Source organism: Pithys albifrons, chromosome 3 (assembly GCF_047495875.1).
Source record: "Pithys albifrons albifrons isolate INPA30051 chromosome 3, PitAlb_v1, whole genome shotgun sequence".
Classification (NCBI taxonomy): domain Eukaryota; kingdom Metazoa; phylum Chordata; class Aves; order Passeriformes; family Thamnophilidae; genus Pithys; species Pithys albifrons.
The window spans coordinates 93336056-93362436 of record NC_092460.1 but is presented as its reverse complement, the minus strand read 5'-3'; the positions used below and the strand labels follow the sequence as shown (position 1 = coordinate 93362436).

Sequence of the window (26381 nt, the reverse complement as noted above, 5' to 3'; positions counted from 1 at the left end):
TTTAAAAGTTCCCTGGTAATTCCGGAACATCTTTCAGCAGTGTGATAAATTTGAATGACAGAAGTAATATCAGGGATTACTTATTCTCTATGGATATCCCTGACCTCGTCACTTGAGAATTCAACTAATTGGACAGAAGAAGGAAAAAAAAGTAAACATATTAATTAACCTCAGGCATGGGACTTTATATGAAAGCTGTCTATCCATTTTGATTTAAAGACAAAACACGTATTTATTTTGCTTATCCAACTCTTAGATGATAGTTTTAAATCCCCTTGTCCATCCAGTTGAGATAAAGTCTTATGATATATTAATCACTTGGCTATGTGGGAAGGCTGAAATAAAGGAAGAATATATTACTGGGTCTGATCCTTATCTGGATTAAATCAGTAGTAAACTGTTGAAGTTAATGATACTGTAAAGGATCATTTACCCTTCTGCTTATTGCCCTGCATAATCTGGCCATTTGCATTTACTGTAATATCTGAGAAGCAGTATGGACATCAATATTGGTTTAAAAAGAATGAAATCACTCACTTAAAATAAGGAGGAAAAGTCTGGATATTAGTTGGTCACAGGGACTTACCCTTCAACTTCCACTTAAAAAGATGTCATTAAAAATTCCTGGCTGCATTAGTAATCAAGAATGAAGGACGTAAGTTCCAGGCTTCTGGAGGAGAGAGAATTGCTGGAAACTCATAAAACCCACCTAAATTTTGTTTTAATTTTCATGCACAGAGCAGATGTTTTGACAGATGGATGGACTTTATTTTTGTAACTGTCCGGGAAAAGTCTGTATAACACAGCCTAATCAGTGTTACATGTCTGTAGTGTTTGTTTTTCAATCTTTCTGCATTTGGCTCTTATGCTTTTGGTTGCAGACGTTTTCTTTGTAATTTATTTTTTGAGGTTAATCTCTCTCTGCATAAGCCCTTTTATGAACCTGATACATAAATATTAGAAAACTCTTAAAAAAGAAATGTGCATGTTTGGTTTGTAAGTCAAATATATTGATCTTCATATAATGGATGCCCTTCTGAAAAAGTTAATTAACACTTTGTCTTCTCTTTAAAACAGAACCTCTGTCCTTGTACTTAGTATATCATATTTGGAATTGAAATTTAGAATTAAAGTTATCTGTCCAGACACGCAGGACCTGTTTGACTTTAATTCACACTCTGAATAAGTGACAGTCAAATCACTTGTCAACTTATTCTACAAGTAGGAGTTAAGCATTTGCTTAAGAATTTGCAGTGTGTGGCCAAACTTTGCAAACAAAAATTTGGGAAGGGTGCTCCCCAGGTGGGGGTGTGCCCTTTGAGCCTGCGCAGTGGATTTTTTAGGTGAGGCACAGCGTGCGCAGAACTGGCCCCACCACTTCAGTCCTGAGGTCCATCTGCCACGGCCAAGCGAGTTTGGACAGTGACAGTGAAGTCCTCAGGACTGTCTACAGCACCCAGTACTAACCAGGGCTGACCCTGCTGAGCACAGAATTTGCAGTAGAGTTGGGACTTTGGCTGGGTTACCATAGTACAATGCAAACTGTTTTAGCCACTTTCATTTTAATAAATCATCAGTGTGGAGCTGAGGATCTGAACCCTACAACCTCCTCAGTTAAGTGTAGAGGAAGCATAAACACCTTTAATGTACCTGAAATTAAAACCTTTTTCTCACTCAGAAATGCCCAGTGAAATTCTGGGGCATGTTCTGTCCCCATGGCCAAATATATCTTTAACTCCTGAACATAAGGTAGAATGGCCTCACTTGAATGCTCTTGTGCCACACTAAAGGATTGCCAGTGTGTGTGTGGCTCAGCTTCGCAAACGAAGATTTGGGAAGGGCTCTCCCCAAGTGGGTGTGCCCTTCCAGCCTGTGCAGTGGATTTTTTAGGTGAGGCACAGCATGCGCAGAACTGGCCCCACTGTTTAAGTCCTGAGGTTCATCTGCCACGGCCGAGCGAGCTTGGACGGTGACAGTGAAGTCCTCAGGATTAGAACCTACAGAACCCGGCATTTCCCAGGAGGTCTCCCATCCAAGTACTAATCCAGGGCTGACCCTGCTTAGCTTCCGAGATCTGACGGGATCGGATGTCAGGGAGGCTCTTGTGCCATACTAAATGCAGGAAAGCCTGTAGGAGCTTCTTGGGCTTTGGTGAAAGTTACAGTCCATTTTCCTTCAAACAGAGAAGCAAACTGGATTGTGCCCCAGGTTTAGGGTGAGTGCTTCAGCTACTACATGTCACCATTTCTTTGGCCATGCTTTAGAGGATATTGGCATTCGTGTCATCACAACTGTCTGCAGAAATAGATCCAGCAGTTATACTGTGAAAACATAATAAAGTAACATCTAAGGAAGTACTCTCTGTCAGGACAGAGAGAGGAAGACCTTGCAGCCTGTCCTAAAAGGTCTCAGATATGATTTAGGGGATTTAGCTGCTTGGATTTTAAGATAGAGGCACTTCTGTACACAGCCAAAGGCAGAACCTACAGCTCCTGGGGAAACCTTACAGCATTCATTGAAATATAAGTGAAGACTAATCCTCTCCAGGGGTAGGAAAGATATTTGAATGAGTACTTTGAAGACTTCAGTGAATCCCACCTTATTTTCCCTTCAAATATATGCCTCAATCATTCTGTACTATGTGCAGCCACTTATGCTTTCTGCTGTATGTATGTATGTATATATAAACTCAAGCTCTAGGGCAAAAACCAGTGTTTAGCTTTATATATAGACACGAAAAGTTTCCTACTATTAAGCTACCCATTATAATGAACAAAATTATTAAGTGCAAAAATTTATAATGATTCACTGTGGTGATCCCAGTGTTCATCTGCTTTTTTTTCATACCTCATCCAATACTTTCCTGCTCATGGAGAACTTTTCAAACTGTGCGTTCATTCTCATTCATGTTATTAGGCTAAAATTATTTAAACTCTCAAAACACCCTGCTTTTTAAAAATTAAAAAATTATTTCCACCTGGAAACTAATTTTTAAAAGTCTAATTTTTGTTCTTTGTCTGTTTTACTTAAGGAGTAATATTCAAAAGGTGTGGATATGTTCCCTTTAAACAACATCTCTTTCTTGGGGAAAGTGAACATAGCTACAAAAGCACTAGAGGGCTGAACTCACGCATAGACACAGTGTTTAAATTCCCTGACAATTTGCTCTTTACAACTTCTGGCTCTGGATTGCCTCCTCTTCCTGTGGTGGATACTTGCTCCTGTCTGCTGTGTTTTCCGAGATACTACATGCCTTTTGTTGTCTTTGTCTCACTTCCAGTGCCTTACACTCTGAGATCATATAGTGAAGTGCCTCATCCTGCTGGCACAGACCTTCACACTGACAATAGAGTGCTAGCACAGGGTTCTGGCAGAGGGAGACACTGCTGCCAAGTGGGACAAGCCCAGCTGGAGACACCAAAGTCATTCCAGGCCTCCAGCCAAGGGGGTTGGGGAGTTGCTTTGTAGTGAAGTGGACATAGCCACCAGTGTAGGGACCAGGAGAGCCGCCTGCTAGGTTTCAGAACTGGCGGGGCCTGAATGCCACTGAGAGTCGGACTGTGAGGGCAGGAACGGGGAAACAGACTGGAAATGGGAGTCAGTCACTCAAGTCTGGTGTAGTGGCAGACCCAGTTTGCATTCAATGCACATACATTTTCCACGATCGGAATATCTTCTTTGTCATTCACATGTGCTGAGATTTAGAGTCTGAGCAAATCATTCAAAGCTGTTAAAGTTGGTTTATTACAGATTTGTGGGAAGGTATTTTGTCCCAGAACTACATAAACCAGAAATACCTAATATTCATCATCCCAAAGTAAGTTGAGAATATCAAACGACCAGGTACAACACTTCCTCACATGATGTTGTATCTGTTCAGCTGTACTTGAACGCAGCTAGACAAAGGAAGGAATCTGAGATGGAAATCAATGTGCCTGTTACTATTGTTCCAGTGAGAATAGCACTGTCTCCCAGGCAGGGCAGAAACTTCACTTTGAACTTCCTGAGTTGACAAGGGCTTAAATCAAAACTGTAACTTTACTTTGTTGTCATTTATTGGGGTTTAATACCCCTTTTTATTTATTTTTTTACTACCATGTAAAACATATAAAGAAACCTAATCTACCAGAAAGGTGTATGAGAATTTACTGAATAGCCCTTAATGGTTCCTTTATGCAGCTATAAAACAGAGGGAAGCTATAAGAGTGATCTGAACTGGACTAGGAACTTTAAATGTTGTATAAATTTATTCCTCATAGTCAAAGGTTTATTACTGTAGGTATTTACTTTCCCCATTGTTTAACTAGGTTGTGTATTTCTCAGACTTCTATGGTAAAAATCATGTACAAAGAATTAGAAGACCTTAAAAGCAGGCATTAATAAGTTCAATTGACTTTTGGAAATATGTTAGAAATCCTGAATCACTTTACTGATATTTACTCATTTATGCTGATATCAATCCTGAACACTTGACATGCAAATATGGCTGTGATAGGGTTAACCCTCCTTACCCCATGGACTAATCTGGAATAATTCAGTGAAGCTAGTGGTAGAATTTTTCTTAGTATCATCCACAGAAATCAAAGACTCTGCCCTAATCTAAGTAGGGCTTTTCATCTCACCTTTAAAGTATTAGCTATGTAATACCTTCTTGCTGTATGTTACAGATAGGCAGCTGAACAGTCTCAGTTGGTCAGAGTGTGGTGCTAATAAAGCCGAGGTTGTGGTTCCATCCCCGTAGGGACTGTTCACTTAAAGGGCTGGACTTGAGGATTCTTGTGGGTCCCTTCCAGCTCAGAATATTCTAGGATTGTGTGATTCTGAGTGCATATAGAGTCACAGGTAGCATGTTGCTGTAAATCAGAAGAGTTCCTCTGAAATCAGCACAATTCTTTTATTCACACTGGCTGTGGGTCCAGCCCATGTACTCACAGCATTTTGCATGTGGCCACCAGCCTCTAACATTTCATATTCTTCAAGTAGGCAATTTTTAAAGCTTTAATAAAAGGTAGTAATAGACCACAAAGACATTTTTTAAAATCCACGATACATTAAACCTGCCTGAGCAAAGCATAGTCTTACTGAAACAACTTTGTGTTTACATTTGTCCAGATACAGCTCTAAGTTTGAGTATTTGGGCTTATTTAATAATACATGCATCATTGGTCAGTTTTCAATTACACAGAGTCTAAGTCAGATGATCCATCTGAAACACAGAATATCAGAATTTAAGAAAGGATCTATTTCAATTTTGTTAATTTTTAATATTACATGAATTTTGGTAATTTGTTCATTTCACTCTTGCAGACATTGAATTATTAACATACTCTTATTTAAAGGAGCAAAGTACAACAACAATAATAGAAATATTGAAACCTTTTTTTATTAAATATGCCAGGTGTTTGCTTAATACTCTACTACTGTGACAGTGAAAAGCAGTCTGTGGATAAACAAATATAATAAATGTATGCTCATGCTTGTATATGTGGGAAGAAGAAGTATGTACCAGCAATTGTGTGTGTTTTTCTTATGAAAGATCAGAATGGAAAGAATTGAGTTACATCCATCTCTTTCTTTCAATTTCCTGTTGGATTACCTTAACTATCTCTATGTTTTCTCTTCCATCTCAGTTGAAAAGATAAGTTAACAGCAGTAAGTCAAGGACGTAGCAAGATCCTGGATGCTTTTCTCTGGATGCTCTTTTTAATACATTGCTATTATCTATTATGCAAATATATAATTAAATTGTAAGAGCAATGTCATACCTGTACAGTCCTTTGTGTAAGGCCAGGAATTAGTGTTTCATCTGTGTAAATTCATTGTTTTTCCCTGTGGTGGCCTAAGGCATGCCTCAAACTGCACATGCATTTTCCTGGCAGAGCCTTTATTTCGTGTTTAGGAGTATCTGGTCTAATTAGCAAGTGAGTTACAGAGGGAGATCATTCCAGTCAATGAGATTTCTGTGGAGGCGGGAACTGAGGTAGTGTTTTCATGGGCCTTGGTCCACTTGGAAGGGTAGAGTCGAACACTGTACCAAAAAAGTAATCAAATATGCATAGAATAATTTCCTTTATCTTATACACAAACTTTACTGGAAATATTTATTTAATTTTTGAAATCCATTATTTGTCATTGTGTCAGTAGACCAACTCGCAGGCATTGACATATTTCTTTTCAATGTTAGACCTGATTGAAATAAAAAAATATTAAACAAATGGAAAAAGTTGACATCTTGGCTATCCATTTTAATAACATTAGGCATTAATAATGACAATTTTATTAAGAGATAACAGATAATGTTTGTACTAGGGACTGTTAGTGTTGCTACTAAGATTTTATTTGCTGAGGATTAAAATAACTCATGTTGAATAATTTACATTGGAAGAAAAGGTAAAGTCCAAGTCTTGCAAAACTTACATTCTAGGGGATTTCAATGGTTACATTAGAATTTGACATTGGTATTCATATGTGTAAAATTGGCCCTAAACACAGACAGTGGGGGTGAGGCAGCTCTCATATGATTGTTAAAAATGCTATGTCAATGATTTGTTTTTCATCAACTCCTTCCATCTGGCCCATTTTTCTTCTAATTGTTACTTAATTGAATACAAGCAAACAGTTGGTCCATTTTTCTTCATTATTTCGTTCTGACACATTTCTATAAATGTCTTACAAACATGGCAATAGCATAAATTACAAAGATGAAGCATGTCTGAAACAAAAATTAGGAGATTTTTTTCTGTAGTCCTTTCTTCAGGGTTGGGTGCTTTATTAAATAGCAACCAAAGATATTTAAATGAGAAACTAAATCAAGCTATTTATTAAATGCTTAGCAGTAAACAATCTTATGAACAGCATGAAATGATCACACTTTACAAATCTGTTCATTCAGCCGTACATCCCTGAGACAGAAAAGCTCCCATTAGTCAGGATCGCTGAATTAACTCTGTGAATACATTTTTTTCCCCTTTTCTTTGCAGAGAGAATGTGCTAATTTCATCAAGGTGCTTAAGGCTTACAACCAAACCCACCTATATGCTTGCGGAACAGGGGCTTTTCATCCAGTCTGCACCTATATTGAAGTTGGAAGCCACCCTGAGGTAAACTATCTTAAACTAATATTTTCCTTTTGCCACTTTTTAATCTTTGTTGGTGTTTAGCCATGATCTCTTTCTGCCAACATTCATTCTCTATAATTTCTCTGGCTTGGGAGGTGGATCTGGTAAGACCTGCTCCTGAGTCAGGTGCTCATGGATAGATCTCAGTAGAAGCTTTACTTTTCTCCCCTACACAGCATCTCTTCCCCCAGGGGCTTAAGTAAATATAAGTAAGCCTGTTCTACCTGGCTCATGAAGTTAAAAACGCTCTTTTTTTTGGTTGGGTTAGATACCAGATATAAGAGGGGTAGTTTAGCCTGTGTGTTTATTCTGGGCCCAACTCTGTCCTTTAGTTTCCTCCCAGTCAGTGCAGTCTGACACCACCACAGCTTTCTACTAGCTGAGAATTAAAATAGTGTCACACATTCGTAAATCTCCCTTCTCAGATTTGTCCTAACACACTGACAGTTTTTCATATGTGACCTAGGTTTTGTTTCCTTACTTTTTTTGTGAAAAATAAATCACTCTCTCTTTTCCCCCATTTCTTTAGTCTGTAGCTTCCTGATTTTTTGCTTAGTATTGTAGAAATATTTCAGTAGCTCTTGTATTGTTTTATCAGTGATCATCATAACTGAGTAGACAAGCGTGGTCTTCCCTGGTGAAAAGCAGAAGCACTCACAGGAAGCCATGGAACTAGACTGGGTTTCCTCACTTAAGATTTGACTAGAATTTATCTGTGCTCCACTTCAATACTTTTTCTCTCCAGAAAAAACAACTTTTATTTTCCTGTTGAGTATGTAATATAAGTTATTTGACTTTATTGTGTTTTCTGTCTCGCTTACCTGACTCAATGGACTGTTTTAGTTTAGCAATCATACTCTTGATGTGTTTTCAGCATGTAAAGATATGTTTTACTAGTGAATCCATAATTGTTTTACTTGTAGCTTCTGTGATCTTGGGTTTGTAGATTTCATTGAAAATAGAGATATCACTGTTAAATGAATGAGGACTTTTTCTTCTTGTAGTAAAATTAACAGACCTTTTGAGTGGTGACTTCATAGTCTGGGAACTATTTTTTCTGATAAAAATGTCTTTTGATATTTGAAACATAAGTCTTCAAAATCTTCTAAGCATAAGCTTTTGAAGGGAGCTGCAGAGGTTTTTGTTCAGATTCTTTAACGCTTTATTACAATGCATTCTTGGCAATTAGTGATTGTCTCTTGACCACACACAGTATGTCATTGCTTACTGCATTAAACAGATTCTCTGCTTCCTGAGATCCATTTGGGAATTGGTAGACATATTAATTAACTCTAGTTCCGTAAGATGTGTGTCAATCAATTCTTGGCTATCTGCCAAGGGAATCTATCTGCAGAGAGATGGCTCATATGAGGTCATTTACTTCTACATTTGGCTGTTTTATAGCTGTACCATAAAACTAACACACACTTTATCAAGGATTTATAGAAAGGATTATCAGAGATGAGAGGCCAGATCCAACCTTGGTTTAACATTCTGGATTTTTAAAGTCTTGATTCAATGATGTGTTTGGCTCTGGAGCTGAAAGAGGATGTTTGTTTTAGCTTCTTTTTAGCAGTCCATAACTATAAACAAAATCTAAATAGTTGGCTTTTATTATTTGGTCATTTACGTGGTAAGTTTGTAAGTCCCCCTCTTCCTGAATCATTCTCATGAACCTTGGTTACATCATCACAAATAGGGGAAATCAGGAGTATGTTTATCTGAACCGCCTCAGACACCATTAACTTCTGTTTTCTTTTTCATACTTGTGCTATGAGTGAAATCATCTTCACCTGCCTTTCCAGGGGCACAAGTTTCTGTATCCTCTGGACAGTTGTGCAGAAGAGTTTGCTGCCTTCTCAGCCCAGGTCTGTCCATCTGGAGACAAAGTGAGGCAGGCAGGAGGCAGCTGTACCCACATCATCTTGGGCTTTGACAAATCTGACAGCCTGAGTTCTGGCCCCTGCAAAGGTGAAAATCAGATGAATAAATGAATTTATTAGTTTTGAAATGAAAATAATCTGTCCCATCTCCGTCCCTCAGCTGGAGCCTGCTCCTTCCTTTCCCATGGTACCTCGCCAGGAATTTCCAATGTGTATCTCCTCTGGGAGCTGAGGAAGAGGACGGTGCTTGATTGACAGTAGCTATTAGAGACACCATGAATGAGAGGGATACAATATTAACCCCTGCACACTGCATCTGTGAGAGCCAGATGGTTTATGTTCTCATGTCAGACAGCAGCACTGGACATGTCAAAAGGCCATTGCTTCTGTATCATGCAGAGTTTATACCTTCCTAGAATACTAAAAAAAGTAAAAAGTATAATCAAAGGTTACCAGTTGATTTTGAGTTAAAAATTGCCATCTAAAACATTTCCTGAAGATTCCTTTTCTGCCACAACACTTGTGGAAAATTAACTGATTTCACCATGTGCTTATTTATTTTTCAAGCATTTAGAGAGGTAAATGTGAACTGATTAGGGGAATAGTCAGGGAATGTACCTACTCCTTAATAAGATTGCTTCTTTATGTGAGCTCTGAGTGTAACCCACCTGCCTGAATCCAATAGAAGAGAGGAAATCAGTGTGTGCCAAACTGAGGAGGGTGGAGAAACAAAATTTTAAAAAAAGAGTGGCGAGCGATAGAGGAGATGCTGGAAGCAATTGGAGTAGTCTGCAGGAGCCTGGAATATGGTAGAATTTTTATGATTGGGAAATGAAATAAATTACTTTGTGTGATAGTCGTAAAGTAATGGGAATATGAATTGTTATATCTGTTGAATATCTCTTTGATATGAAGCAGTGTAGCACAGCCCCATTCCATACCTGAAGAAAACCATTTCTAGTGATGAAACTAGGCAGGTTTAATTGAGTCTGATGAAGTACAGTATCAGAAATAATAATAAAAAGTTAAAAGGATGTGAGCAGCATGCTGTGCATCTGATTAAAAATGATGTGTGCAAATGTATACAGCCTAATATGTTGTGAATTACTCTGCAGTCTAAGGAGTAAAGCAGACTAATCTTCTCTTAAATCCATTCCAGATGTATAAGTGAATAACCACAGTATTTAGAGAAAAGAATAAAGTTAATGTTTGAATAGACTTTAAGCACGTAAGCCATTAGGAAGCAGGAAAGAACATATTTAGAGAGAACATAGCATGTGGGTATGGAGAAAATACCTGAGGAGAGCCTAATTTAAAGCTTGATATCATCCATTGTATGTGCATGAATTTAGGACAGATGACCTAACACAGACACCTACACAAATTTCAGGGATCTGAGGTTAGGCAATATCTGGCATTCTGTCGTCATAACGCAGTGTAATACATGAAACCAATTACCAGTCAAAACAAGAAAGTAATTAGTAAAGCTGTGGTTTGCGCCCACTGACTTCTGAGGAAACAGGGCTGGATGTGTAGGAATGTTGTACTTAACAGTTGCAAAATTACACAAGTCAGATCTGTGCTTGAAAGGAACAAATCCAACTGCAGGGAGACACAGAGGTGCATTAAACCCCCTAGAAAATCGCAACAGGATGCGGAATGCACCTGCCTGTGCATGCCTGAGCAGGGGGAAGGAGCCCTGCTCCCTTTCCCCAGGGCTCCCTTTGGGGTAGTTTGAATGAAGCAGCGGGGAACAGTCCTGTTTCGGTAAGAACAGGATTTTCCATTTACTTAACCCTTACATACAAGTGGAGGTATAGAGAATGTGCTATAGTACTTTTTTTTGTTTTTTTTAAACACTGAGACAGGCATTGTTAGCCAGATCCTCAGCAGGAATACATTAGTGTTTCTTCAACAGAGGTAAATCAATAGGCACTGTCTGAAGAACTAACTCAGCTTCTTTTATTGTCTCCTAATTCCACATTTCTTGTCATTGTCCAACAGATTAATACTCATTTTAACAGCATGAACTTAAAAGATCTGGGATCGCTTTACTTGAAGGTTATTTCTCAATCAATAAAGAAGCTTTAAATTTAGTTCAGATTTATGATGTACATAAAACATTAAGTTATTGCATATGAAGTTATATAATGCTAACACCTGTAACATATTTGCTTTTTCCGGACTCTGTGTATTTTAAAAATCTTTCGTTCAAGTCATAAAGTTTTGCTGAAATATACTTTCCACTCTTTTTTTCGCCTCTTTGCTTCATATTAGAAGATGTCTAGAATGCATTTTCTGAGTAATGGACATCCTGTTCTGATGCATTTATGCATCTATCTTTTTTTCTCTATGTCTACGTTTTATGTATATAGTGATGGAAAAGCAGATTTTTCCCAAGAGAATGACTTTGAAGGAACACAGTAATTGAAGGACCAATGCTACTGCTGGTAGAAAACATATTGTGTCTGATTATTTAATATAAAAATTCAGAGTGAAACCTTGATTTCAGTAGTAGCAGAAGTGGCATTAATTGGCCTAATTTCATTGAAGACAGCAGACCTGTGTCAGGTTACATCAGTTAAGATTCTGACCAGTGGTTTTTAAGTGAAGCATTTGAGAAAATGATTTTTTAAGTTACAAATCACCTCAGGATAATTTTCTTTCTAATTAATTATACCTTTATATGGTATTTAAATGCTTCTGAAATGTATAGAGAGAGTATGAACGAAAAGGATACTGTTAAAGGATGATTCTCATTTTTGATAGCACAATTGGTAGTTGTGACATACTGTTCCTAAGCATCACTATAATCACAGAGAAATGCCAATAAAGGAAGATATAGTTTACAGACTGCAAGAGCCTACTTTAGTTCACAGGTGCTTTAACCTTCCAAACTATCAGATATCCTGTTACTATAGTACAGGAAAATAAAACAGAAGAGCCAGATCTCTAGCTTAGGTGCAAGTACCTTTCAGAACACTTATTTCCATTGTCTGAGTACTTTTACCAGGGGAAAAAAGGAAAACATCTCTTAGATTTTTAAAGGCTGATTTACTTCACCCTGTGTCACAAAAGCCAGGTAATGCTAACCTGCTATATGGGGAAATCTCAGGCACTAGACATTTTTTCTGTAGTGATGTTCTTGTCTGCGGAGGATGGCAGGTAATAAGATAGTCAGTGTTAGGCACACATGTGTCTGGACACCTCACAGGGGCAGTGCCCAAAATCACAAAACAAAGGGGCTTGATTGCCCTGGAGGTGATGAGTCTGTAAACCATCACTTCTACTGCTCCACATGACATCAATTTCCAGTACCTTAGGCTACCCTATGTGAAAATACTTGACGCAAAATCAGGCTTTTCACATACGTACAATTTACCTCCACTTGTTAACAGGAAAAAATCTTGTCATAGCTGTCACCTTCCCAGCATTTTTAACTATGTATTTTTATATACAGTTACATGTACCTGTATATATCCTATAATTCTTCCAATCCATATTTCACTATGACATTGGGAAAGGTTATGATGTGGGAATTTTTCAATGACACAAATACAATATTTACATGAGGAGTACAGGGAAAGGACAGAGTCCTTTCTCCTAAGACAGTTGTTCTGGTAAGGTCTGAAAATATTTCAATAGGGAAACCAGGATGTGTTGTTGGAATCTCTACACATTTTTCTGTACACATGCAAAACCACATATTTCTTAGAGGTTTAGTGCTCTGTTCCAAATGGCACCTCTTGTTATCTTGCATTATCTTGTGATAAAGTTACGAAAGTAGAAGGTCACCATAAAGAGGTAACTTGATTCCCATTTAAAGGACTTATTGAAAAACTCCATAAACCCCTTTGTAAACAAATATTAATCAGGTTTACGGTTAAATGCTATCATTTATGAAGGCCTGTCTTTGAATACATTGCAGATCTCCTTTGACTTTAGCTGTATGTTGAACACTTGTTTGCTAAAAGAGAAGTTAAACCAGGAAAACTCATATTTTTCAAAACTTCATCTTGTCATCCCCAAGCAAAATGTATTTCCAATAAACATTTTTTTCCAGAGCAGATCCTTTAAAGTAGAACTATTAGGCTTTATGCGATAATTTAGCTGTCAGAATAGTTTAATTTATGACATAAACTTCTCTCAACTGAATAACACACATGGCAGCAATGGCTGACATCTTTCCTACCCTTCACTGTTGGGAAGGTCTACACAGCTGCTGTGGATATTTCCTCCTCAGCAAAGTGGGGCACTGCAGAGGAAAATTTTGAAAGTATTTTTTGCAAGTATCTTATTTTATCAAGAATCTATTTCCTGATAAAAATTATAATGCATACTAAACTTTTAATGTAAACCATACAAAGCATGAAAATTTAAATGTGCAGCTAGTGTTTATTATTCAGATACATTCAATTAAGAAGGGTATGCCTTTATGACAGCTGAATATTTGACAAGTTGATCCATTTGATCTTACATTTATCAATGTAAAGGTATATTTTTAAGAATAGGGCTATTTGAAATCATAAATATGTGAAGGATCTGTCTCAGTATCTTAAAATTCAGATGCAGTACATATATCATTTTTGGAGGAAAACTATTTAGCAAAGGGATCATGCTTTAATCATTGACAGGAAATATGAACATTGTAGGTTTTCAGCTGTCATTTAATGCATTCAGTCCTGCCCTTGTATATTTCATAATTACACCTAAGCAATTTGGAATCTATTTATGTCTGAAGTGACAGAAAGTCAGTAATTATGTCTGAGGCTCACTCTGAGATTTACAAGTTGAACGTTTACATGCAGGAAATGAAATCAAGTTTTAAACTATCACAAGTCAAAACAGTGTGGTGGTTATTTTATTTCTTCACCTTCATTCCTCAGACTATAGACTTAAATGGTTTAGGCAAAATGGAAGCACAGCTCTTTGGTCATACTGAGGAGAGGTATATGATGAGAAACAGAACAAAGACATCGAATTTACAACTGCGAGGGCCATTTGTTGCACAGCAGAAACCACTAAAGAAACCCCAAGCACTATTCAAGTCTGATCATTTCAGCCATTGAGCTTTTGTTTAGGGCTTAGTAAATATATACAAATTTCTATGGCAGACCTCCGTGTTTATTCTTAAGAAAACAAAGCAAACCAAACAAAAAACAAATTCCAGAGTCATATTAATTTAGAATTACTTTATACATATGTTTTAATGAAAATGTAGGTGAAAGTCACTCTGCAGGTCATGCTCCATCACTCTACAGTTTTGTTTAAATTGAAAGCTTCCCTGCGATGAGGGAGAACTAGTAAGGATATGGTCTGTAGAGATTGTTTGTGCATCCATTGTTCTGATCTGATCACTACAGACATGCAATGACACAAAAGAAAGCTTGATAGTAGCAAGATACTGTATATTCTGCTCTACTGTTGAAAAAAAGCCCATTCTAACAAAGTAACTGTTAACATAGAATTTTTTTTTATTTTCTCAATGCAAAAAAAGTCCAGTGTGATCAATAGTGTCAAATGTGAACCACTTGCCTCCTAATGACAAGAGTCTATGCACTAGGATGCTTCCACTGAGGTAACCGATAAGACCATTGTTGCCTCACTGTACATGGCTTTCGTCTTCAGTGGCTGAGAAATGCTGGTTCATTACAGTGGAGGGCTGTATACAGTAAGCCACAGCTGAATGGGTCCCATGAATAAGAAACTAAAGCCAGTAGACATATTCATTAGTTTCAAAGAAATGAGTCTCAGAACTGTGGGAAAACTTTTGTTTATATTGCTGGAGAGGAGAAAAAAAGACTGAGATAGAAAGAGACCTCCATGGAAGTAAATTTGTGGAGTGGAGCGTGCACATGTGCACTTGCAGAACCTTGGGTGGACCTTCACTTATACCACATGTGATGTCTTGTTTTGTAGTTCATGTCTTAAAACGACGGGTAACTTTGCACATGCTCAGATAACGAGTGTTTTAAGTTAAAGACACTCTTAGGGTCTGGGTTTAATTTTTTTTTTTTTTTTTAAATAGTGGGTGTTTTTTTCCTTGCTATTTATCTTCAGTGGGCTCAGAGTTTTGTGACTGCTTTAAGGAAATTAATTGTAGCAATGACTACCAGAGGAGCTGAAAATGCACCCACTGTTTGCATTTGGATGTTCGTTACTTCTCCTATCAGTTAAAGGATGTTATAATGAATTATTTATTCCCACAATGTAAATATTCCCACTGCACATGGTTACCCTACTATACCATGAAATGATACAGTTTTTCTAATTCATTGCAGACTTAGTTTGTAATTTTAAGAGACATGGCAATCATATTAAGATGTCGATCCAATTTTCTGGGTGGGAATATTATGTTGGTTCATCAACAAAGCCCATAATGTTTCTAGTAACACAGAAGTTCAGCATTTGCCTCTTGTTAGAGTAACAATTGAAAACACTAGCCCAACTTCACAGTCCTGCAACATATGCAAAATTTCATCCACACACCTCCCGAAACAAAAGACAAGTATGGCTAAATCCTTTGATCTCTCAACCAACATGGGGAAGAAAAAAATAAAATAACAAATGACCATCTGTTGGGAAACCAATGTAATAAAAACAGTAGAAAACCAGCCTATAGTATAGACTGACTTAATTGAGGAAATGACTTATAAATAGAATTATTTCTTGACTTAGAGGCACAGGAGGGAACAAAACTGAAAGAAGGAGTTACAGAGCTCAGGTTTGGATAGGTCAGCATCAAAACAGCATTATTCATCATGGGATTCATGTCACAAGCCTCCAGATGATAGGGGCTGACCTCATGAAGAAAATCATGTTTTCAGTGTGATTTCTGCTGTGGAAGTGACTGTATTGTGTTTGTAGCTCAGCACCAACATCTTGTCAAATAATCTTTAAACAGCCAAGGTCACAGTGCAGCAGGTTTTAGCTGTAGGTGGTGCCCCACATACAGACCACAGAGCTGTGAAATACAGAAGAGCAAAATAACAAGTTATATTAAATATTCAAACACGATAACCTAATGAAAAGCTTATTGATGAACTAACTTCATTGGTCTTTGCCTAAAATTTTATGAGAGCTGATGTGCTGTGAAGTGCCTTTTGGGACTGTAGCATATATTTAACTCTCAGAGATGTGAGTCTGAAAACACTGCCTTTTTCCATGCTTTCAGACTAACCTGATATTTACAGTTTCTGCATGTTCACACTGTGTGAGCTGAACAGTAAGCTGGAATGGTGAGTGGCCAGTGGCTAGTCCCAGGAAGGGCCCAGGGAGGCTGTGTATGGCCGTGGCACAGGCTGCTCAGCAGTGATGGAGAGCTTCATGCCTTAACTTCTCAAAACCTCCTTGTGATGTTGCTTCTGGCCATAAGAGTCTCACTGATTCAGAATTCCCTGACAAGGGGCATTTCCCCAAAGGAAAGATGAGAACACTCATGGATTTAAAAGCTTTCAAACAGATTCAGGGAAGAAAAAAGTAATTTTCCACAGTGGAAGGCCTCCTTGGTGTGTTTCCAAACTCCTTGACATGTCTTTTCATCAGCAGCTGCATTTGGCATCACAAAACTGGCTTCTCCACAATGATTAAATCTTATTTCTCCGTTGATACAGAGCAGAGCAACTGCAGGTGAAGCCACTATTTCTGTGAGTAAACAGCAGGACATAGGTATTTCCAGCAGTCGCCTGGTGGAACAGGAAATAATTGTTCTTCTCCTATTTTGATCATCCTCACTTTTATGTACAGACTCATATTTTATGTGAGAAAGTTTTGTAATACTTTCCAGATACTTCCTTGCCTTTAAAAGATTTTGAAACTGAGTTTCTTCTCTGTCTGTGTTATACAGGGAGTGTCTTAAACTTATTACCATCTAAGTTCATTTCAATCATAAAATTCCACTATTCCATAGTTCCATAGTTTAGTAAGAAAGTAATGCTAAATATTGATGTTTTGACTAGCAATTAGTACTTTGCTTCTTAAGGAGAGACATTACTGAACCATGTAAGAAAGTGAATAAGAATTCATCCCATAATGACATATAAATAGAGGAGATGGCTGCAAGAGGAAGGATCTCTGCAAAACAAGAGCAGACAGAATTTAATCATTGTGTACTTTCTAACTTTACTAAATACCTTTACAAAGGATAAAAAATATGTTTTTTTATTAGTATGCAGCCTTTCATCTTTTTGCATCACATGTTTTGCTGGCATAAGATGACACAAATAGATTAACAGTCAGGTATTTCAAGATCTCAAAAGTCTTACAGGACAGAAAATCCTTATACTTCTTTAAAAAATATTTTTGTGGGAATAGAGACCTGGTACTGCAATGTGTGCTTGCCGTAGTACCTGTCAACAGGAAGAAAATTCAGTTTTAAGAATAGGTCATGGTTTATTTTGTGCACAGAAAGAACACGAGACTATGCACAGAATTGTCTAAAAGTAACAGATATGAAATCAGTGCATAGGCATAAATAATTGTCTTTCTTATACATTAGTCCATATATCTTTTGCCATGAAGAGTTAATTGATTTAATGCTGAAATGGGGGGTGGGAATTAAGAATAGCACTGAAGCAGCCAGTATTTTAAATATTTATGCTTGTTTCATATGCCTACTGCTTGTGTGATCCTGGAAATCAGACTAAGTGATTACAGCAACTCTTTTCTGTTCTCAAAATCTAAGGATAAAACCACTTGAAGTCAATTGGGAAAAAAATTATTTACTCTTCCATTCATTCTCAGTTCCAGCTTACATAGCTTGTAACAACTTATTTTGTGTTTGTGGCGCTTGATAAGTCTGTTTGGAAATGTGCCGACTCCTCTTTGAGCTCCTGAGCACAAACTGTATAGAATCTCTGCATCTTCCCTCAAATAGTGCTCCTGTGAGAGAATTGTGCTGTGCCCTTCTATTCCTTCCTTCACCTCTCCCTCGTTTATGTAAGAAAAATAATTTAATGAGTATGACCTGACTCAGATGAAATACATGCCTCTGACTCGTTCTTGCCTCTGTGGACTTGGAGTAAATTAGTTATTTCCTAAGTAACTCATGAGTAACTTTCCATAATTTCTTGGGAACTCAAGGACAGACCAGTTAATACCTGTTTTTTCTTTTTCTTCATCTTCTGTGTTATTTACTGTAGACAATTGACATATGGTTATTTTTATTTTTTCCCAGAAGGATGCTTTTTAAAAAAAAATATTTTTTTCTTTAGCTCAGTGAGTCAGAAAAGAATGTGAGAAACACTTGGATGAAACAAACAGTTGCCATTTGAAAACTTAGCTTAAAAGAAGAATTATTCGGAATAAATAAAAGTATAATGATGAATTCATGCTTATTAGAGATGGTGATGACTTGCTATGTCATCTAATCTATTCTAATTTGTGTATATTTGCAGTCATCTACAAGTCTGGACTGTCTTCTCACCTGTAGTGATATAAATCACAACTAGTGATTCTTGCAGTGCAGCATTAATTTGCATTTTAATTATTTCAGTTTCAAATATTGCACAGCAAATCATAATTGTGTACAGTGTCCTTCCCTAAGCAACTTTTTCCTGTCTAGTGTCCATATCAAATAGAATATTATATTCTATATAATAGAAGAGCTATTATATAACTTTTCTCTGTATGACTGCATATAGTGTAGTTAAGAAATGCTACCTGATTTATGAAAATCTACAGATTCCCCCAAGTTGTGACATGGTCACACTCAGAAAGATATGTTAAAAAAAAAAACACATTTGCAAGTACATAATCAGATGAGAACACAATACTCTCCATTAATGAAATATGATCCATAATGAATCTTGCATGGGAGTGCTAATAACTGCCTTTAGGTTAAAGTGCTCAGATGTCACAGTATAACAATATCTGTCTTAGATATGTATCATTATGACAAAGTAATTAAAGCTGTTAAGTGGTTACCTTGGCGGAATCCTTCAGTAACATGGCTTCAAACATGCCTTCACAATGGAATTAATTAAGCAAATTAAATATCAGCTTTGTAGTAATCTATTTGATGTGCAAGATATCAGGCATATAAATGCATAATATGATTGGTTGCAGAAATCTTGAAGATGTACCCATGTGCTATGAAACACAGAACAATCTTTGTTGTTGCTATTTGTAAAATAATGCTTGTGCATGTAAAGAAGAACAGTGGCAAAACTGATAGAGTGAAATGGAATGTCAAAATTATCACAGTCGTGTTCCATGTGTTTCATGAGTGCGAAGCTCAAGTAGCACCACTCAAGATGAGGGAAGCATTAAAATTCATTTGGTATTTTTTGCACCTCTGTGCTCCATGGAGTTACAATCTGGTAACAAGTGACTAGAGCTTTGCTAACAGCTCAGCCTGACTCATCACGAGGATGCTTTCAGGGATTACTATCTTGCTGCCTTCTTCTGTATTTAATATAAACCATGCCAGGAAAGTCGAGTAAGTGGCTTGATGTGGATATAAACATTTTCCATCACCTCTTAAAGTGGAAATGTGACATGGACAACACCAGTGACAGATGGATTTTGACTTAAAAAATAATTTCCTGGCATTACGAAAACTGGCAGTGACAAATACATAGTGTATTCTGCTTTGTTCCTTTGTTTAAATAGAAACAATCCACTAGATAAATCAATCATTCATCTGAGACCTTTTCATACCTAAGCAAGAAGATGTAAAGTTCAAATCTCTGCTGTCCTCCTGAAACATTGGCCTTGCTCTAGGCAAAAATATTATTCACATACTTTAAGTTTACTCTTATTTAAGTGTTTTGCCTGATCATGTCTTTTGATGAAACAGAAAAAAATAAGAAAAAAGGAATATGTCTCATGCTGCAGAATTCTTTGCTCACAACACAGATAGTAAAGTATTGGGAGGAGGAAAGAAAATGCAAAGAGTTTGTGAGAGAAATCTGCTTTTTCTCATGCTCTGATATGTAATCTTATGCCAGTGAAATAATTAGCAGTTGTGGCACCATCTTATCAGTGCTGTGCAAAACTGCTGCACATTTTGCTTGAGCTTGACATCAGTATTATGGGCTCTTTTCCAGTTCTCAGGCTTCTGCGCGGGGCAAGTTGTTTGGCCTTAATTGATTTTGTTCTCTGCAATTCAGATTTCTTAAAAGATGAATCTCCAGTCATTATCATGTGAAAAAGATCCCATGTCCCCACGCCAAAAGATGTCTCCAGAGAAGCTAAATAGAAGTGATGGAGCTATCTGTCCACTTGATAATATTTAGGTGACTTTCAGAGACTCTTTGCACATGTAAGAGTCAAGCCTACATGGTGTTATCATATGGAGATGTAAAAAAAAAAATCTTAGTACTAGAAGTCAGTTCTCAGATAATACAGATTTTTACTTCTTAGGCACAGTAAAATCATACAAATGGATTGATTCAGCCTGATTCCAGACCTGGAGACAGTTTTTGAAGGGGGATTAGAAAACAAACAGTGTAAGAGAGGAAGACTATTTTCCAATGAGTTCTTTTGCCCTGAGGTATGAGTTATTTTTTTTAATTACAAACCAGTAAATGTGTAATCAGAAAGCAAATGGCATTGATTACTTTTTCAAGGCAATGACTGATCATTTCGTCCTATACTTCCAGGTTGTTTGAAGTATGAAACCAACATGAAACCTGCAAGCGTTTTGCCATTTGTGTAAATCAACACTACTCTGTGTAGCCAACATTTATTTACAAACCTGAAAAAGGTTTCATGCGTGCACCTACAATACAAACCATGTGTCAAACAGCAGAGCAATAGTGCTGTTGTTTTTTTTTCCTTTACTTGATCCAAGTTTCATTTTCTGTTTGGCTCTGCGTCAGTGGTCATGAAGGTGGTATATCAACAATAGTCATAGTGGCATATTCAATTTAATTATAGCTGGTTGAGGTGCTTAACTTCATTTACGTTTTCTCAATAACAATTTATTTTATTCTGTTTTAACAAACCTTTTTGTTTATGCATTTCATCATCTTTTGTTATAAGAAACAGGGATCTTATTTCATTATGTAAGTGTGGGAGTAATGAAAGAGTAAGTCTTCTACTTACTGTTGCTGCATCTAGGGTATTTTCCTGGAATACTTACTGAAGAACAAGTGCCTTGGAGTCTTCATAGTATAGTGTAGATCATTATTTTTTATTCCTAACTAACAAGCTTTGAAACTGTGCTGGTTTGAAGGTGAACCAGCAGGGGAAATGAACTCACCACGAGAGAGATTATAAGTCAGACCTAAAATTTAATAACAATATTACAATAACAACACTGATACACAAGGGAAATTGCTTTCAACTCACAATACTCCAGCAGTATAACCCAGTGTCCTGGGGCACAAACCCAAGGGGGTTTGTTTGCCCTTGTGCTGAGACCCCTGTGGCTCCCCCAAGTCCAGAGCAAAAGGAAAAGAAAAACCTGTTGGTGCAGGCGAGGGCTGTGGTCTGGGCGAGAGCGGTGATCTCCTGCTGTCGAGGTCCTGCTGCTGCTCTAGATCCGACGAGAAGGTCCTGAGGTCTTCTTACCCACCACTTATGTACCCTCAGGGAGCTCTCAGTCCCTCCCCCTGGGCGGGGACTCACACAATGGTTGATTAACTCTGGGAGCCAGGGGTTGTTGAGCTGTTGATGGCCCATTAGCAGCTCCGCCCCCCTCAGGCTGGGTGTGAAGTGATAATGGCTCCCTGGGCAGCTGCTGCTAATGGCCCATTGTCCTTGGGGAATGAATAGAGGGGGTGGAATACACAGGTTTGATCACCACCACACAGGGTTAGCTGGTCCCTCCAGCTGAACTAGGACAGAAACTCATACTGAATTAGACATATGGAAAGGTTGGGCATTATTTATCGTGGAATGGTTTGAGTTGGATGGAACCTTCAAGATCATCTAGTTCCAACCTCCTGCTGTGGACAGGGATACCTTCCACTGGACTAAGTTGCTCAGAGCCCCATCAAACCTGGCCTTGAAAGAAAATTACTATTATTTAACATGGAACAAGGCCACAAAGATTTTTCCAAAAGTTATAATAGTAAATGATTCAGACTTGAGTACAAGATTCATGTATTCTCTTAAAGACTAGTGGGAGTAAACAGTACAGTAATGGGGGAAATTGAGTTTGTTCAACCTCAATCAAGAAAGAAAACTAAAAAAGGAAAGTTTGGACAAGGCAGTAGAAGTTTTGATAGTTAAAGCTCTCTCTGCATAACTTAACCCTTGCCCATAAGCAGACTTTTGAATGTCTCACAAATTCAGTGCAAATCCCTGCACAGGCACTCTCATTTCAATTAAAGTAGCATTTCTGGTCTGGTCTTAGCTGCCTGAAAGTGGCTGAAAATAAGCTGCTCTTAAACTGAGCTCACTGTGTCAAGGAGTGCATGTGTTTACTGGAATCTCATTACATTCAGACACAGGGATACAAGTCTGCAGATTAGTACTTGCCCTGAAAAGGCTGTTTAGCCTTTCAAAGGATTTTGCAGGAAAGCAAGCTGGAATACAAGCCCTTTCTACTTGTCATTTGTAGGTTTGTGAATTTGGCTTTTATTTCTTTGTGTAAATGTGTTTTTATACGGACATTGAAAAGCCATGACCCTCTGTAAAAAGGATTACCCAAAAGGGAGATAGTAAGACTACAGTGTAAAGGATGGTTAATACAGAAATGCTAAATCTTGCTGTACAAAGATTATAGCACAATAAATTTTTTAACTCAAGGTACTTTCCTGACATTATAAAAACAGTCACATATCAGAATCACTAAATAGAAGTCTTAAAGAGAGGGCTAAAAGAAAATAAAGAAAAATATCTGCTTTTTGTTTTTTTAGTTAAATGATGATATAGAATCCCTTAAAAATGTGTTTTCTTTTAGCCGACATTGTAGCACGTAGTGTAGATAACACTTAATGACTTTGATATTATTTTTACAATCAATATATTTCATGGGGTCTTAAAGATAATAAATAAGGAAATACTTTAGAACAGACATAATAGGAGATAGTAAAGAAAGCTGAAGATTTCAGTTGCTTACAAAAAGACTGATATGTTACCTATATGAAGCAATGGCTTTCATGAGCCACATGACCTGTTTGAGTAAGAGAAATCAAATCCCATTCTGGAATTGCTCCTTTGGTGCAAAAAAACCCAAAAGAACAAGGGTGTTTTTTCAAATTACATCTAGAACATTTTTCTTATTTGTTTGTCTGAGTAATAAGAAGTATGGTCAGAAACAAATCCAGACTTAACTATTCTAAAACTTCCCAAAGAGATAAAAGCAATATCCTTTAGGGCTAGCTAGGACTTAATTACCACAGGAGTTAAACTGGAGCAGTAGTTAAATTACTGTGATGAGTAGACCAAACTTCCCTACCTGCTTTTTTCTCTGTTTTGGGACTACTACTTCTAAATCGCTTGGTCTCCTCCAAGCTGAGAAGATTAAAGTAAATTAAAAAAAAAAAAAAAAGGGTATGATAAACTGCAAGAAAATTTATCCAAAGATTTCCCCTAAAGAGGAGAAATGATGATGTAACAGAAGTCAGTATGTAAAAGAGGGGAAAACAGAGTTGTATTTGACAGCTAGTGCTGGATGTAAGGAAGATTTTAAATGTACTAGCCACCTGATAAGAGGTGAGATGAGAAGAGCTGTAAGAAAAAACCTGGATAACTGCCACTTTCATTACACAGATGAAGAAATTAAACTTAATGCTGAATTTAATAGCAATATCTAGATTTTCAGATTATTGCATTAAAAAGGCATTGCAATTTATTTTCAAGATTTTCAATGAACTGTTGAAGACAAAAAATATGAGAACTGCGTTTTTGTTTTTTTTTTTTAAATTGCTTTTAAAGCCATATCTCTGATGAAATGTGATCACTGGCTGCTTTCTGATTTCTGTAGAGCTAAGATTAGGCTTTATGTGTCAACGTGCCAAATTGAAGCATTAATTGCATGTGTAATTGTATGTACTTAAGCACACAGGTGCTTTTATGAAAAACAGTCTCAAAACCTCATTGAGAAGGAACTTGAGCAAATTATTTCAATGTTTTCAGTGAGGTTGTTCATGGATGTAAAGTAAAAGTGAATCTGACAACCTTCTGCATTTTGATGCTTCAAAAGAACAACTTAGTTTTTAGTTTTATAGGCTCTCCATAGGCAGCACCACAGACAGAACCCTTAGAGTAGGAAAGGGAAAGAGCTCTGAGGTTGCTCGTAGTGCCAGAGAACACTGGGTCATGAAATGGAGGAAAAAAGACAGTGAGAAAGATAAATAGATGAGAACAAGGAAGTATGTTGGAGGATTTGAGACATTCTGGATTTTATTTTTTCCTGGGGTTAAGACAATTTATTCCCTTGTAATGAATAAGGGGATGAGAGGGGGAAGGGGGGCCAGTCCAGGGTTGGTAACAGCTAAGCCAAACCTGCGACATCCCTCAAGACTTAGATGTCCTAAGTGTAGCCTAATTTCAGAGGGTAGAAGTTATTGTACCTGGTGTAATTCACCTGAACCATATTCTGTTGGTATAGTGATCCGGCCTTATCCTTGATCAATGGAGAGAATTCTGCATCTTCAGAAACAGTGCTCCTCTTTCACATCTACCATAGTACCTGAGATGTTTATGACCTTGAAATAAAACTAACATAAAATGAGTCAGTCACTCTGAAGCAGTGCATTTCAGAAAAGTTCCTGGATATCAATTTACATTTCTCTGAACTAGAAAGAATAAAATTATACAAATTGAATCCAAGAAAGGAAATCAGGAAGCAGTATGAAATTTCAGTTACAATTAAATTGTAAAAGACTTGAGGCAAATTATTATCCAGATTAAAACAATCCACACCAGCCTTCAGAAAACAACATCAACTTAGGTACACTCTCAAAGTCAGATTTTAATGTTCAGATTCTTGACATATAAGTCTACTAGAAGTATTTGCTGTATTTCCATAGACATTGTCGTCTAAGACAGTAGATCAAGTCCCCATGCTGAAAGTAAAATAAATTACTAGAATCTAACATGATGGCAAGGTGGTAGATGGTGGTAGAATGGTAGGAATGCAGCAGAAATTAAAAAGCATATGGCCATTGTAAGCTAGTCTGGTCTATTTTACATCCTGTTACTGTTACTTCATTTTCTGTTTGCAGTTTGCATTTAACTAATTTTCTACCAGAAAACTTCTACTTTAGCTGTGATATGTAAGCAAGTATTGTCATCATGGCACAATTTCTAATAAATGAATTTTTAACTTCTTATATTAGTTAAGAAGATTAACAGTGCAGAATTTACAGCCTGTGACCAAATTTGATGAAACTACATAAAATGAATGACATTTAAGATAGAAAGCGGCTTCTGAATACCAAAAGGCAAAATCCAGACACCAGAAAAATAAGGTTAAACCATTCTATCGGAAGCCATTTCACAAAAAATGAGAGGAAATGTGTGACATATGGTATCAAGTGTGGCACTTGAAGTTGAGTCTAAAAGTGTTTAAAAAGACAGCTGTTAGTTTGCATGATTAAAAAGGGAAAGGAAGGATATTATGATACATCAAGAAACAAGGAAGAGTTATGAAACCAGAGGTGGACATGCTGGTGTTTGTTTGCTTTTCTTATCCAGTGGTTTCTAATGTTTTTATTAAATTTATCTTCAAACTCAACCTCCACCTCTATCTTCCGTTCTGTTTCTCCCAGTGACATCAGTGCTGGCTATTAACACATAAACTGGGTGGACCTTGAACCTTGAAACCAAATCAAAGAACAATTTAGGGAAGGAGATAACTGCATATCAGCTCTTCTTCCCTCCAATATGCTGAAATAGATTAGAATATTTTAATAAGTGTTGGAAATGCTGGGAACATTTTAGAATAATATTGTCACATGAATCTTCGCTGGCTGTATATGAATCATAGTAGTCAGTTAAAAAAAAAACAAACACACAAATTTGTCTTTATGAAATGCTGTGATATGCCTTACCTGATCTTTAAGCTACATGACCTATTTATTTTAAATCTTATTTTATATGATTGTTTAGTTAATTAATGTTAAGTTGCTTTAGAGCTTGAAGTCTGAGATAGGGGGTTTTCTCCTTCCACTGCTAGTTCTTGGAAAACTCCAATGAATGAAACACAAGTGGAGTGGCTATTTGCATATGGCAGTTTGTCCTTGTGTTAGGAATCCAACAGAAATATTCTTTGGGAATCACTGAGAGACTAAAGGCTAACTGGGCACAAAGGCTGATGTACTCTTCCCATCACAAGTGATCCTTACCAGTTTTACTTGGCACATTGTGCATAGCTTTGCATGTGCTGAGTAAGCTCAGTTGCCATTAGCTTTACTGGGATTTGAGGCAGGACTATATACTTTTGTTTATGGCACTGGACAAGGCTCAGGAACTAGAACATTAG

The 26381-nt window shown here is 37.2% G+C and overlaps 1 protein-coding gene across 1 annotated transcript in view; it reads left to right on the top strand.

The window, feature by feature from the left end:
• Nucleotides 1–26381, top strand: part of SEMA3A (semaphorin 3A) — a 173968-nt gene that overhangs the window by 67718 nt on the left and 79869 nt on the right. Inside the window, exon 4 of the mRNA XM_071552744.1 lies at nt 6981–7100. Coding sequence (XP_071408845.1) covers nt 6981–7100 — 120 coding nt within the window. The remainder of the gene's footprint in view (nt 1–6980; nt 7101–26381) is intronic.